This window comes from Lynx canadensis, chromosome C2, assembly GCF_007474595.2.
Source record: "Lynx canadensis isolate LIC74 chromosome C2, mLynCan4.pri.v2, whole genome shotgun sequence".
Classification (NCBI taxonomy): Eukaryota; Metazoa; Chordata; class Mammalia; order Carnivora; family Felidae; genus Lynx; species Lynx canadensis.
This window is the reverse complement of record NC_044311.2, coordinates 23,322,815-23,339,483: the sequence shown is the minus strand read 5'-3', so window position 1 is coordinate 23,339,483 and position 16,669 is coordinate 23,322,815. Positions and strand designations below refer to the sequence as shown.

Sequence of the window (16,669 nt, the reverse complement as noted above, 5' to 3'; positions counted from 1 at the left end):
TTACTGAATTTCTTAAGGAATAGAAGTCTTTATTAGTAATAGAAGAAATTTACAAACCATTGTAAACTCCTTTAAGGTGTCCCTCTCCCTAAATACTACAGCATGAATTGTCAACCAATTTTTTTTTTTTTTTAATTTTTAGGAGAAGCTTTTCAACAATGAATGAGTCTCCTCATTTTTGTTTAAAGGATTATATGAAATAGAATGATTACAAAAATTTTCTGTCCATTTGATAAGGACTGAGCAGCCTTTAACCTGTTCTATCTTGTGCATGAAATAATGCCTGGAATACCAGGACACGTTTGCCTTCAACGTTTAGCCAGAGTATCAGTTTATCACAGTACAGTTCAAAATAAAATGTTGCCAAGATCTCCATATAATCTGTAAATTTCACTTTCCAGCAGCCCTGCAGAAATGGTGAAAGAGTACATTCGGGAAAGGGGAGGCAAAGTTTCATATCAAAACGAGTGAGCCCAAAGATGATAACATTTGGGTGTTTTCACGGCTTCCTACAAATGCAAACCTAATTTTGTTCCTAATTCTTCGGGGATAAGGTACCACATTGTCCAAATAGAACACTTGGATGCAGAGAGTATAAAACCATGGTCCACTTTAAAAATGATTTGAACAGGCTGCTATTAAAAAGAGCCTCCAGGGGTGCCTGGGTGGCTCAGTCGGTTAAGCCTCCGACTTTGGCTCAGGTCACGATCTCACGGTCCGTGAGTTCAAGCCCCGCATCGGGCTCTGGGCTGACGGCTCAGAGCCTGGAGCCTGCTTCGGATTCTGTGTCTCCCTCTCTCTCTGCCCCCACCCCGTTCATGCTCTGTCTCTCTCTGTCCCAAAAATAAACGTTAAAAAAAAAAAAAAAAAAAAAAAAAAAAAAAAAAAAAAAAAAAAAAAAAAAAAAAAAAAAAGAGCCTCCAATAGGCTCGGGGGCTTACTGCTAAATTTTAGTCTCTCACTTGGTCTGGAAAGGGGAACCAAACTTTGTTTTACCATAAGAAATGTGACTGAAGAATGAAGGGTGCGTGTCCCTTCATTCATAATACTGACAAGTAATGCTGCAACTGTGTTTATACAGGAATAAAACATCCAGTCAATTTAACTAAAATTTAGTCAAACAGGCAGTCAATCATCCAGCTATTTAATTTGCACAAGGCCAACTAATTAGATTGACTGTTTTGGATGTGTCACACTGAAACCAAAAAATACAGGTCTCAAAAAATGCTTGAAAATAGGTGTAAAAAATAGTCCTGGGTCTCTACTTTTCCCCACCAACTGTTACGTATTAAAACAATGTGCCTGGCAAAGCAATATATGTGAACCACACAGAAATCAAGAGATAGAAAGGTACATTATAGACAAATACAGTGCTCTCACTTCCTTGAGCATAATAACCTAATATTCCTATTTGTCATCCCAGCACAATGCCTATCACATGAGTGTTTAATAAACATTTACTAAGTGGATTAATTACGTGTATTCAGACCACAAAAGGAAAAAATTATAAATGAGTGATAGGAACTCAAGAACAAGATATGCTACTCATGGGCAAATTTTAGTGGCAATTACTAATTTAATCAAAGTAAGCCTTCAATGAAAAGTTACATGGCGCTACGTAAGATGTTCATCTACACTAACTGTTCAATAATTTAAAAAAACCAGATTAGGTCAAAAGGATCCTACAGATATTTAGGATGTCACTGTATTTGGGAACCTTGAAATTAGACATTTATAAATCTCAAGTAACAAAATACTGTATCATCTCTATTAAAAATGTTTTCTGAGATAGCAGACAACTATAGTGAGAAAAGCAAACACATGAAAAAATACATTAATATTCTCTATCAAGTCATGTTAACATGAAACTAAGTCAATCCTGCGTGCTTAAAGTAGAAGACAACACATCACTTGGGAGAGAATTTAAAATTTCCTCTTCCCATATTTTGATATTGGCATGACTTCCCAGTTGAGCATATAAAGTATTTTAGGGGCAGAGCATTTATTTCCACTTAATTATTCCACTGCAGCAAGTACAGTTTTTCTGCTTGCACTATGCTAAGGTCTAAAGCAATATTTTGAATCTTGGAACACTCAAAGAGCTCTAAAGCAGTGAGTGTAGACACTGTCAGGTGTTGTAGAAACCTTTGGATTTTTTTTTTTTTTTTTTTTTTTGGCCCAGGCTTTCAATGAGGGGAGTGCCCCCTGGTGGAAATGCTTGAAAATATTGTTAGAAAATATTTTGATTAGAATGTGTTAATTACCAAAAAAAAAAAAAAAAAAAAAAATCATGTCACTTGAGAATAATTCTGTATGCAAAATGACTTTAGAATCTGAATATGAGAATGCATGTTGTGGTCCCGTTCAAGTTGTTATGTGAGTGGTTGCATTTACAGACTCAAGATGTACATGGCCCCTGTTTCCCATATCCCATAGTCAAAAATATAGTCCAGACTTAGATCAAGGTCATTTGTAGTAATCCTCCATGGGGCAGAGTACGAGGGATCTATTACCAAAATTTTTTCTTCATGCTAAAAAAATAGTATGTCAAGCTCTTCATGTACATTACCTGCTATCTTAGAGACTATACTAAAACACCAGGACTAAAACATGTACTGTGGGTCATAGGTGCTCAATGAACTTACTGAACAAAGTCAAACAAATCATCAGTCATTCTTGCCTCCGAAAAGAACTTGAGAATTTGTATGTTATGTAGTAAGTTACCAACAACTAATGAATATTAATTTTATTATATTAAATGAGAAGCTGCTTTTCATTGGGACTTTACATCATCAAATAATGCACTATGTGCTCTGTACATAAAAACAGAAAATTATTCTGCATTGTCATTGCACAGGGGTTAAGGGAGAATTCCAACTTTTTCACTTAGTGAACTTAGTGATGAATTCCTAAACCCTTTTTACATTCCAAAAAGAGTTTACTAGTTATTACAAGTAAAATTCATTAGTAATTGTAAAAGAAAGAAAAAACCTTCAATAAATATTATCAGTACTTCCAAAAGCTAATTATGAATTCTTTAAAACAGCAGATAAGCGAAAGAGACTGCCAATCTGAACAAAAGGCCTGTCTGGCCTCCAGTTTGTCTCCTCTTTGAACATAATCACTGATTCAAATAGATTTTATCAGCTTCATGGAACTTCAAAGCCCTCAGAAGGAAAACAGGATTTTATGAAACCTCCCTCCCTAAAAAGAAAATAAGTAGAATATTCTTCAAGACTACCTACCTCTGTTGTTTTGTGAATTTTTAATCACATGTCCAGGTGAAAGACTATTTTCAACTCCACCTACTACCTTGGACGCCTGCCAAGTAAGTTATAAGCAGACGCATTTATCTCTGTCGCTTGGGAGGCTAAACGAGAGCTGTCACGTTGGGGTAATAGCACCTTTTTACCTTTTATTCAATAGTGATATGGATAGTGGACTTTCCTTAAATTACACTGTGAAGAATTATAGGAACACAGTAGCAATTTCTGTTATACTTAAGCAGGCAAATTTCTCTCCACCACATAATTTACAGAACTCAAATTCAATAAAACATTACATGATGGTCCATTACTGTTATCAGTTTTGAATAATCCATCTTCATTCTTTATTTTACTGGAAAATAAAGTGTGCCAAAGGGGTGTGGGGAGAAAAAAGGAAAAAAAAAAAAGCCACAGAATGGGATCAGAGTTAGATTCTGGGTTTTATTTTTTTTTTTAAATTTTTTAAAGGCACTAACGAATAAATATATTTGCTTCTATCACAATCCCTAAATAGCAATGATATAGGGAAGTGAACTGAAAAGTATAAATCTAGAAGCTTCAACAATTATTTTTAGCCATAGGTTTCCACTAAAAAGACATCAAGTAGGTATAACTGAATGAATGACATATGCTAAAAGCTGGTACCTTTGGTAGCAATTAAAGCACATATGCCCATCAGTTTAGAAGGGGAAAAAGTCCTTAGACCAAGTAATTATATAAATTTCACCATAAATTTTCAGAAAAGGTAAACTTTTTTTTTAATAGTCATGTGTGAAAGTCTTGAGAGAGGGGTTTTAGAAGACCCAATTAGGATGACGAGAAAATTCTCCAGTGAAGAGTTAAAACATGAAATCCAGGATTTTAAAGTCGCACAGAACTGTCAATGACTAAAATACTCTCAACTCATAACAGCATTATCTATTATATTAATGTTTTAAAATACTCTTTATAGGGTACCAATTTCTTTATTCGATCATATCATATAACTTTGCCTTTGCATGTACATATTTTACGTTAATTTTTTAAAACTCGGAGTTGGAATTGCACATTGTAGTAAGTGCACGCAAATGTGTGATGTGCGATTTAACTCTGCAGAGCTCCTTGCCTATACATATGCATTAGCATGTGTATTTTCGTACGCCACACTCACACCATACACTCTCACTCTGCACCTGCTTTTATTGAAATGCATACACTTCGAAATAAACACACTACATGCATTCATATGAATGTATAATCATTAAAATAAATGCAGCTGTGTGTGTGTGCGTGCGCGCGTGTGTGGTTTTTCAGTATGACCACCAAAAACACACGCATGCTTGCATGTTCAAAAGCTCGTTCCCAAAAAGTGAACACTTAAATATACATAGAAAATTACTCTTATTGAAGTAAAACAGCTTCAAATATGGCCAATATCCACTTCGACTCAGGCGTACCAATTACCAATATACAGGTTTAAAACCAAATCTCTCTATCACCCGGGGCTCCAAATAATTTTTTATGGTAGTAACTTTTTCTAAATTAGCTATTATTACTAAAGAGAGCTTGGTACTGAGGCTGTCACTGTTTTCATTCCCCTATCAGCCTCAGAAAAATTAAGTCACTGTTTTTGGTGTTTTAACCACAGAGATAACTGTCTTTTTAAAGAGATTACTATGGTATAAAGAGAGAATTCTGCCTTCTTTCCAGCAACAAATCCTAGAGATATCCATGGAATTAGTCAATGTGGGAACCAAAGGCAGGACAAATGGTCAACCCTTCAGAGTAACGGCGTGACATCATAACCCAAGAGAAGAAAAACCGTACATATGGATAGTGACTTCACACATCCCTCAGCTAAACTCTCTTGTCACTTTTCACCATGTAAAATACTTTCCTTAGTGCTTTAAGACCTTGTCATTCTTCACCATATAAAATACATTCTTATTTCATTTCCTTGTTTCTTAAAGCAGATTCCTTAGTGCTTTAAGAAATAACAATTTGCTCAGTTTTTAAAACACTTCTTAGCAAATTTGTATTTCATTTGCGTTTATGTCAATGTTGTCTTTGTGGGCTTTCAATTAAATTGACAAACATTTTACTGATCATTTATGAAGAGACCTATTTTTTGGCCAGTACTGAGAAATACTAGCAGTTACTGCTATTTACAAAAATAAAGAATGCTGCCAGACACAGGATAACTAGAAGTTTGACTTTTGATTCATTCACTCATTTAATTTTTTAAATAATAACTTCCCAACTGATATAAATGTCATGAAATTTACCAGCCACTAACATTTTTAAGTTGTAAAAATATAAAATTAGTTAAAATCATACTAACCTGAGAAATTACCCTCTGCAAGTACCCTTTAAAAAAGACAAATGATACACACACACACACACACACACACACACCCCAAAAAAACCCAAAAAACAAAAAAAAAAAAACAGATAAAGAAAATGAAAACAAACACTGAGTTAAAGGCTTTGTCAGGCCTCCTAACTTTCAATCCAGTTAAGGCAAACCAAAAATAAGTCACTGCTGGGATTCTCCTAGGTATGGAAACTCTGCCAGCAAGTAATTAATACTAGATTATTTTTATACCAGAATCTTATTCTTATAATCACGTAATAAACAAAATAACTTAAATATGAAAGGAAAGTATGAGTCAGTCCAAAAAAAAACCTGACAAAAGAAAAGAACCCTGGTAAAACAACGAAGTTGAAAGGACGTAATGTCCTCATTTCTAATCAAAGTTACATGTTCTTTTGTCTTTTTTTAGTGTGCCTGGGCCAAAAATAAACACCATATATACCATACTAATTTCCAAAAAAAGAAATTTTTAAAAAACCCTCTCATTTACAATTTAATAGAATTGGTTTAGGACTTTTCATCTTAGGCCTTCTCATATCATACATCACTCTTTCTCCAGGTCCCTCTAAACATCCTCTGTGCTGATAATATCCTCACAGGTATTTGCCCAGGAGGACAAAGGTGTGAACACAGGGGTATATGCAGGTCTCAGTGAAAAGACAGCAAACTAAGGCCTTCAGGCCAAACCTCCCAGGGGGCCTGTTTTATAGGCAGTTTTACTGAAACACCACCACACCCGCATCCATTCACCTATTGTCCCTGGCTGCGACCATGCTACCCACACCCTGACAGGGCCCTGATAGAAAGGTTTGCTGATCTCTGATCTAAAGAATGAAGTTTGAAGGAATACTAACAATAATGTAAAGAGGGAAGAGGACAAAGCTAAGAAACATTTTATGTTAATAAGCCACACACACACACACACACACACACACACACACACACACCATATATTTTTCCTCCAAATGGCTGTTCAAATTAAATGGCAGAAATCGCTATGGAGTCTTACAATATGTTTTGTTTTTTTTCCAGGAAGTTGTAGAGGAACTTAAACAGGGCATGTTTATATACTCATGCTTGATATGGGGATAACAGGGGGAAGATAGTAGGCTAGAAGCCTGGAGTCTTACCAATGGCCTTGACCAAGTCATGAAACTTTTCTCAACCTGCTACTACTAACAGTCTATGACCTCATTAGGTAAAAACATAGGTAATGCCAGTTTGAAATATATTCAATATTGAATTTATTCTTTCAAAGCCCCTGAGTCAAGATCAATCTGTACGTAGCTCTTGGTAGAGGAGGTTTATGATAGGGAAAGGAGTGATAAGACTTAGGCACCAACAAGAACAGACAATATGATCACACAACAAGAAGGATTGAAAAGAGTAAGCGTAGAGTAAAAAAATAAGAGCATAGAGCAAAAGAATAAGCATTAGCAAAAAATTGGGACCAAAGAAAGAAGAGAGAAAAAGAGAGAGAACCATTCCAAAAAGAACAAAACTGACCTGAGTTCTGTTAAAAGCCACACGTGCAAATACTGCCTGGGAGATTCCTGCTCGTTTCAGTTCATCACGTACCCACTGGTAGATTTCGGAAGACACCTCTGTGTTGGTTGAAACCTGTTGCTCCAAAGGCTTATTCATAGATCTACTGACAGGGGGAGGGTGGTTCAAGTATTGTTGGTTTAAGGACTGCTGGGCTAAAAGTCTATTCACTGCATACTGCTGGTTCAGCAGCTGAGCCATCACCAGCTGCTGGTTGACCAATTGAGGACTGATGGGCGTTGACACAAGCCCAGGGTGCAGGTTCGGTAGAGGGGTCCGGACAGAGGGCTGGTTGCCATGGGAGAGCTGCGCGGGGGACGGAGGCTGCTCAGCTGTGTTCCCTGGGACAGGCTGCTGGCCAAAGTTGACGTGATTGGCACCTTGCTGGGATAGTTCAGAAAGACTATCCATTTCGACTAAAGTAGACAAAAGTAAAGCCATGTTAAGCCAACAGTAATGGGTATTGATAAGCATTTCTGATCATTTCTTAAATAGAGACAGTAGGCACAGGGCACGCTGAAAATCCAATTGAACTAAAGAAAATTTTAAGATGGAACCCAATGGCTATGGATTTACTTTCCTCTTCCGCACAATTCCACAAACTTTGAAAGGGGGACAATACAATACTTCAGATCTAATTTTATAACGTGGTTTAGACTTCAGGCATAAAATCAATTATTTCCAAATTCCAGGTGACGAGTTTTGGGGTCAAACTATTTTTCACTCTCACTTATTACCCCCAAGAAGGCTTATAAGGAATTTTTTTTTTTTAAACAGCTTCTAGAAGAACACCATGTGCTTAAGAGCAACTAGAAAGAGTTGGGCTAAGAAAATATATGCACTAAAGAAAAAAGAAATATCCAGGTATTTTCTCATGATAGATATTGACTGTTATTACTCGAAGCAAAAGTTTTGAAAGGAAAAAGAGAACATAAATGTTATCTGCATTCAATTTTTACCTAGCCATGGATTGTAAAGAAGGAATCAATATAATAAAGTGAGCATAGTAAGTAATAATAACTGAGTGCATACTGAACACTGTGTTGAGTATCCTATATGGTTTGTTTCATTTAATCCTAACTATCACCGGTGGCAAGCATATCCACCGGAGAATGAAGCGACTGGTTTACTGTACTGCAAGCCAGTATACCCAGTTTTGCTAAGAGCCAAATGTTTCTTGAAGAAGCTATGGCTATCAGCAATCTTTCAAGAAGGGTCAGAGAATCATCCTGGTGCAACGGTGATACTGTCACGATTTTGCAATTTATTACCACCTATCAGGATGAATGCTTCTCCCTTGGCTAGGTCCCTAATGCGGACTGGCCGAGAGTCAGCTGTCAGTGTGTCCGATGCTTTGCTGTAGCAAGGAAGAGACAGGTTTGATGCTCTTGACTGGAAAGGCTGAGCACGGCTGTTATATGTAAATAGGTGAGTCTTTTCCAAATAGCACACCATACCTCCCATGTATAGACTCTGGCTTGATTTCTATCGTCATTTCTCTTTTTATTAAATATTCAGGCTTTATATTTAGAGGAACTTATCATATTGCTACAATCACTGATATATGCAAAATATAACTAAGAATTGGGAAAGAAACCTTCCATTTCTACCAGTGATATCAGCCCAAGTGGGCCATTCACAGGGAATAGTAATTCAAGCAATTATTCCAAAAATGATGCATTGTCTTCATTACAGCTCTAAGCTATAAAAGGCAAAGAATCTGTTTTGGTAGATGGATGGCTTTGCTTCAAATATTAAAAGCTAAAACACACTCAAAATTCAGGTTCTCTTGTTTCTTAAAATCTTTAGGAAAAGTCATTATTGTTGTTGTTATTAAACGAACACAATGGAAGGAAAGAGACACAGGTTTAAAACACGACGTAATGCTATGCATATTAAACATCCAGTTCCTATATTATTTTAAAATGCATTATTTGGAAGGTACAAGTATGTGAAAGAAAACATTAATAGAAATTAAAACATGAACCTTAATCAGTGTTTGCTTTGGCAACATTAGCAAACTCAAAAGGGAGAAACATCAGCGTCTAAATGCTCAGGTACAGCACACAACTTGTATGTGTCGTCTCACACTGCCGATAATTTTTAATGCACTTCCTGCGCAACACATATTGACCTGGAGTTGCACGCTAAGATGGGATGCTACACTGGAATTAAAAGTTGAGAAATGGTACAATGATGTGTCTGCTATCAGGGCGGTAAAGCTCACCGAAGTGCCCATCTAGAAGGGCTGGGGATCAGAGCTATAAAATTCACTTGATCTCAACTGTGGAAACTATAAATACAATTTAATTTCCTTAAAAATTGGGTGTAAAAATAGGCGCTTTCTCTTCCTCTCAAACAAAAACAAAACACATAAAAGCATGATTTATCTCTGAGCGAAATCACAGCTAATATTAGTTATTCAAGGCCTGGTTAGGTCTTCACTGAGATGTTAAGAAATGACAGCTTCCCTCCTCCCGCCTCGATTTCCTGCATGTCTGACAACCAAGTCAGTTTGGCTGATTTAAACACAAACATTTATTGAATTTAATTATCTCATTATACTCATACCCACTCCCCACCCTCAAAGAAACATTCTAAATTGATCTCTAATTGGGCAATCACAAGACCTGGCTTTAGATGTGACTTTGATAAACCCCCAAATGACACATAATGGTATGTAGTCACCACTGCAACAGTTTTTTGCTTACCCATCATATCTTTTGTCTTCTTGAAATGTTTGTACCACCTTCCAAATTCTTGACATTTTGCTGCTGAGACATTTGCATAGTAAGTGCTGTTCACAATGGAAGAAATCATACTCTGCATGAAGAGGGGGGAAAACATTTGTAATACATATCGGCACAAGATGGAACACAAAAATCATTTCAATTGTGTAAATGGCATTTTTTTAAATCAACTGAGTACCAATACATTTTTGTTTCACGCTTTGGCCTAAAGCCTCAACTTCTTAAAATTCATTAAGTAGCGCATTGAACGCTTATTTAAGTAGAAAGCAACAGCCCCCTGAGACCACTATAAAGCTATCAAACCAACAGACTTTGCTCTAGTACTCATGGAACCTCCATCAATGCCATCTATTCTTAGGCTGACAAACTTTCACTCATCTCAATAAATCCCAATACGTGAAGATGACTTTATGACTGCAATTCGTAAGTAAACACTACTTTGAGGTTAAGTGACTACACATCGTTGCTGCTCAAAGTGTGGCCCAGGGACCAGCAATATTAGCATCACCTGGAAGTCTATTAGAAATGCATAATCTTGGGCCCTACCCCAGACACAGCCAATGAGCACTTGCAGTTTACCAAGATCCCCAAGGGATTTGAGTGTGCATAAAGTTTGGGAAATACTACTTGTACTTTCTACTATTATTTGGGTTTTAGCTGGAGGTGCATTAACTACGCTAACATTCTTCAGAGGTGAACGGACCACATTGAGGGAAAAAAATACACTATTCACAGGGCCCCTCTATTTAGAGAAAGAAACATTCTACAATCTCATCGCTAGCTTCATCTACAGTAAAGCTGAATTTTGAATTCCAAACTAACCGTAAAATTTTAAAAGATACACATTTCATGCCTACTAAATTTCTCAAGGATACCACAAAAAAGAAAATGACCTATTTTGCCACTTGTCTTCACTCTACTTTTAACAAAAACCCTGAAGACGGAATCAATGGTTTAACATGATAAAAATAAAGAGAGCAATGACCATGATTTTGAAGTTTTGGGTGTTCTTTTTTTTTTTTTTTTAATTCATCTCCAAGAAACAAACGTGTTTTCTTCCCAGCAAATTTCGGTTATGGTAATTTCAGTACCTTAATTTGTTGTTCTTTTTAACCCTAATGCCCTTATTACCTAGTAGCAGCTCAATTAATTTCCAGCTGTATTTTAGGAATAATTAGACTTGTACCACCAATCCTTCCTCCACTCCTATGTGTAGAAACATGAGAACTTACATTTCAGACTTCAGTTGGTCTATGGTGAAATAGTTTACAGAAGGCAGCATTGTTTGGGAGGCAGGCAACAACCAGAAAAGCCAGTTTGGGGACAAAAGTATTTTTATATCATTATCTTCTTTAAGCTACTTCTAATTTAAAGTTTTTTTTTGGTGACTCTTGATTCTCCTGACATCCGTACAGTGTTAATTTTGTAACATGCACAAGTTCCTGCAATATCTAACTCTTGGGGCTCTTTAAAGAACTTCCAGTGAAAAATAAGCCAGAGTTGTATTATTTGTGTAAAACAAGGCTATCTTTCGTAAGAGGCACCGTGATAGCTTTTTTTTTTTTTTTTGGACACTTTCTACTTTATAGTCATTTTTACATTTTATTTCTCTAAAAAGACATTCTTAATGTGCTCGTGATTCTCTGCCATTAATCCAGTAGCTTGTAATTCTACTAAGAGCCTCCCTCAGTCCAGAGTACAAAAAGATACTTAGCAAGGTTGCCAAAACCAGAGCCAGAAGATTACCTGATCCAGTTAACCATCCGTCAGCTTCAATCACACTTACTCTATTGTAATAACGGATCAATAAAGTCAGACACTAATAAAACTATTCAGATCGCTGATGGATAATGGTGATTCTGCAAATGGATGACAGTTGATACTCTTCAACTTTGGTCCAATTTTTAAAAAATTATTACTCTTGTTCTTAGACATTCTGGCAGTTTCTTAAATGTCAATGTAATAGTACATACAAGTTGTAGATGTAGTTTATGCCTTAGTTTTCAGAAACGTATGGGAATATCTCAATTTCGCTGGGGTTTCTGACGCTCAGTCTATTTCAGTTTGCCGACAGTTCTATACATGAAATTTGTTCTTTGCCGCACACCTACTATGTGTCTAGCTGATACTAGAGACACAAAGGCAGATAAGACACAGCCTCTGCCTAGAAGTTTACCATCTGTTAGGAAGACAGATACATAAACAGATTACTTCAATTTAATGTGATTTAGCAGACCAACAGTGGAAAGTATATGGGGGGACAAAAGGAAGAATACACGGTACGTGGTAAGACAACCCATCTGAAATATTTTTATAAAATTAGAGCCCATATGCAATAGTGCTATGTAGTTCATTATTATCCATATGTGGAAAATAATATCCATATGTGCATGATCATCAAAGCTTCTTCCTGCCCTTGTTTAACCCCATTCGGTAGGCTCTGTCCTTAAGTGACTTTCTGGATGTTTTCTACTCTGTCAAGTGATGTGTGCTTAAAAAACTCTGATTAATGTAAATATTAGCCTAAGCAAGATGTAAATGAAAAGGCTAATCCACAGGTTATGACACATGTCAAAGCCACTTTTTAAATTCTTTCTGTGCTTTCAGGGGGCTGGGGAATATTCCATAATTCAGGTAACTTGAGGTGACCTCTATTTTTATTAGAACAATATGTAGTAATCTGTACAACTAAATTGCTCAAGTACCACTGCGTCAGGACTTTTTTTTTTCCATGTGGTAAAATCCCTATTGGGAGACTTAGCTGTGGCATCAGACTAGACCATGAATTTTGAGGGCAAGAAAGAGATTTCAGAATCTTGTGGGTCACATGGCATTTGAAAGATCATATTTAGGGGCACCTGGGTGGCTGTCAGTTGGGCTTCTGACTTCAGCTCAGGTCATGATCTCACAGTTTGTGAATGTGAACCCTGCATCGGGCTCTGTGCTGACAGCTCAGAGCCTGGAACCTGCTTCAGATTCTGTGTCTCCCTCTCTCTCTCTCTGCCCCTTCCCTGCTCGCGCTCTGTCTCTCTCTCTCTCAAAAATAAGTAAGCATTAAAAAAAAAGAAAGAAAGATTATATTCAGTACTGGTTCTTAAATTTAGAAAATCATAAAGAAACACCAATTATTTGGAGAACACATATAACAAAGCCAAGGTTGGTACTATCTGCCTAGGGGATGGGGATATGCAGGGGGTAGGCAGATCAAGATCCACATTTTGAAAGAAAGAGGCTTGGGATTCTTAATGTTGATTAAAAAAAAAAAAAAAAAAAGCCTTTGGTTTAAAAAGATTATACTAAGTTGTACTTTACGCAGCTCTGGGGCTCTATATCATCGTCCAGCCCCAAATGTCTGGCATATACTAAATACACACTAAATATTCATTTGATGAAAGAGAATAGCTAAATCTGCATTCAAGTCCAAAATGTGTCGCACAGAGGCAGTGTGACCTTGGTCACATTAACTGACCACTCATTCTATCATAATCCCCCTTACTAGATGGGAATCACAGCAACACTCACTTCACAGGCGTGTTCTGAGAATCCATTCATTCAGGCATTTTTTTCCCATTCATTCAGCATGTTATCTACTGAACTCCTACTAGGTGCCAAGCACTAGGCAAGTTCCTAGAAAAATAATGACCCGAAGAGACATACTATCCACACTTACACAGACAATAAATAAGATAAATATGGTTCTCTTAGCACAGAGCCGGGAACAGACCAAGTATGGACTTCAAGATACGTTAATTACTATGACAACCCTCTGCCTCCTCCTCACTGGCTTTTATTATATGATCACATTTCAGATCAGTCCAAAGACTATGCTTTAAATAACAGAAGAGCATCAGATAAAATTTTCAAATGTTGTTATTTTATGTCAAATTTTCTTCCGAAGAACAGAGTAGACTAATTAAATTTATTAACTCGGGTCAAGGGATAACAAGAGAACACACCCCGGGAAAAAAAGTATTTCCACCATTTGTTTCAATATTCCAATCTGGCAGTATCTTTGTGAAGCTGGTCTGTACCCAGTAGCAGGTATCAGGAAGACATCTACCACTTCTCTGACTTGGATTTTCGAGCTGTGCCCTCTCTCCTCTCTAGCTAACAGCAGCTCATTCCTCGGGACACAGTTCAGGCACCCTTGCTTCTGCAAAGCCTTTCCTGACTTGGTGTAGGTCCAGTACATGGCACCTTCCCAGCACTCTTCCTGCTGCTGTCAGTCTTGGGGTTGCATGTCTGAAAGGCCTGGACTCACCACGGGGCTGGGCATATATTAGCTGATCAATCAAAGGATCAAAGATCACTGAATTAGCCGTTACTGGAGGATACCAGAAACAAAATTTTTTTTTTTTTTTTTTTTTTTTTGCTCCTAAGGGTCAAAGGTAATGGCAGCTCGTCCCATGAATCTTTTCAGATGCATCATTTTTAGCTGTCATGATAGGACTCATAGTTTAAAGAAACTTTGTTCATTAATTTGCAAGAGATCCCTTCCCAGGTTTTTCAAAATACATCCACACAGATGTCTCGGAAGTCGCAGTGCTTGGTGGTTATGTTATTCCAGTTCTCTCTCTCGGTGTCTATTTATACAAGCTCTCCAAAGCACTTTGAAAAAGGCACAAGTTGTATCGCAAGTTTTCCTACTCAGCGGCCGGTCTGTGAAGACCACCGATGGTCAGGGAATAAAACAATCAAGCGGACCAAACTCAGGCAGCTCAAATCTCAAGTTCAAATGCTACACAGTACACCAGCCAAGGAATAGGCCACGGCTTCCAGTGTTGGGAAACGCAATTTGAAAGTTGGCAGAAATTGGCTGTGGGTCTCATAACCCCAGTGTGACACAATATTCTCATCCTAGGAGCCAAGTTGTAAGCTTTTCTAAGATCCATAAAGCACATGTCTGCTCCCTATGAAGAGCTTCGGTTCTTTCTGAGAGTCTGCTGAAGTTCCGATCTGAAAGAATGCCATCTTCACAGAAACCCCAGTACTCTAGAATGATACCATCTGCCACAGGCTGAGCTTCCTTTTCAGCCAAATACATTATTTATAACCTTTCTAATTGTGAAAAGGTAAGGGTGGAATTTTTCTAAAGCCTGACTTAGATATAGTTAGAACATTCCAAACCTTTGCTCTCAAATACTGCAGGTCTCCAAATTTGAAAAACAAAAACAACAACAAAAAACCCCATAAGGAATTGCTTGAGGTCAAATCATTTTTCAACGTATTATATATTCTTTCAACCCCCCCGCTAGAATATAACATACGCTGTAGGTATATATTTAGAACACATTTAGAAACTGAAAGAAGATGTTTTTATTTTTCTACTTGGTCATCCTGGTAGCCAATAAAGAGGTTTAGGGAAAGGTGAGGCCTTCTGAGAAAAAAAAAAAAAAAAAAAGGTTTATCAACTGGGGAAAGGCAGTGATCTGATTACCCTTAAAATTGCTTTGTTGTGCCTTTAACAACAACAAAAAAACCCACCCCAAAACAATGCTAATCAGGTTATTCAATCATTTAAACCAAAACTGTTCATGCTTTTCTGCCAAATCAACCAACCACAGCAAAATCTGTTATCTCTGATTGCTCAGCTTCCAGTCAAAAAACAGTTAACCCCCACTATACCAAAAGTTTTCCAAAATACCCTCCAAGCTCTGAATACTCGTGAAGAATAAAGAGAAAGCCACGTCATCTTTAAAGGGTAACTGAAGTGCTGTACCATATTTGCATATTACGATATACTCTAATAAACTAAACAGCCTGTCCCGGAAGCCAGAAGCTCCCTAGCATTTCATCTGATCTCCATACTGACTTTTTGTGCACTATTTTTTTTTTTTTAAACAGGACTGTGATATCCTGATCAAAACTTACTAAAGACTTGCTGATGGTTTTACTGCGGTGGGAGGAGGTAGCAGGAGCATCTACAAAATGGTGGTTCACCCATGTTTAAAGCTTTCAGGCTCCATCAGCAGAGAGGGCAAAGGCTACAACATCTTATTTACACAATTATCTAAATACGATTAAACAGCTGATGGACAAATATTAAACTGGAAAATGTATAGTCATTTCAGCTTAATGTAATCCTCTTTCTGTAAACACCCAGGATGATTTTTTTCAACCAGAACAGTCCTGACATCTCATAAGCCTAAGGGTGAATAGCAAGAGATTGTTTTTGATAGTTATAAATATTCAAAAGACATGCAGACCATCTGCTTTCATAATACAGGTAAAGGAAGACTGAAATGGTGACTGCTGTATAAAAATGATTCTTTTAACAAAGTCTTCCTCTCCTCGAAAACTATAAAGACAGATGTCAAAAACTGTTTACACAGAGCAATCAGGAGCGTGCAAAATGTAATATTCCTTTTACACACAGTGCTTGCTAAAGAGATTTTTTTTTCTTTTTCTTCCCATCTGTGTGTTGCAACACATTTCTACAAGTTAAAAACATTTTTTTCAAACAGAGATCTCATGAATACCCAAAAACATGCTATCTGGTTTCTGAATGCTAATTAATTTCAACTAAGGAATCTGAATATCTTTTTCTGTAGGAAGGAATGTATGTTTTGAATTGGAATACTCTAGAGACAGCAAGGGAAATAATCTCACCCCGGTTTAATTCTATAAGGCGATTTTCATGGTTCTACCTTGTCTGTAATATATATCTGCTATGTCCATGTTTTAAATGAAAGCACATTACTGCTAATGTCTTTGGCATAAAGTCTAAAATAATTGTTTTCTGAAATAAAGGCCCG

General features: G+C 37.1%; 1 protein-coding gene across 7 annotated transcripts in view; it reads right to left on the bottom strand.

Annotated features, from left to right (window-relative positions):
• The window catches only part of SATB1 (SATB homeobox 1), a 103,582-nt gene that overhangs the window by 44,687 nt on the left and 42,226 nt on the right, over nucleotides 1–16,669 (bottom strand). For all 7 annotated transcript variants that reach the window (XM_030330147.1, XM_030330146.1, XM_030330148.1 and 4 more), the window contains 2 exons: nucleotides 9,876–9,987; nucleotides 7,126–7,580 (listed from right to left, as the gene is read on the bottom strand). In XM_030330147.1, the coding sequence (XP_030186007.1) occupies nucleotides 7,126–7,580; nucleotides 9,876–9,987 (567 nt within the window). The remainder of the gene's footprint in view (nucleotides 1–7,125; nucleotides 7,581–9,875; nucleotides 9,988–16,669) is intronic.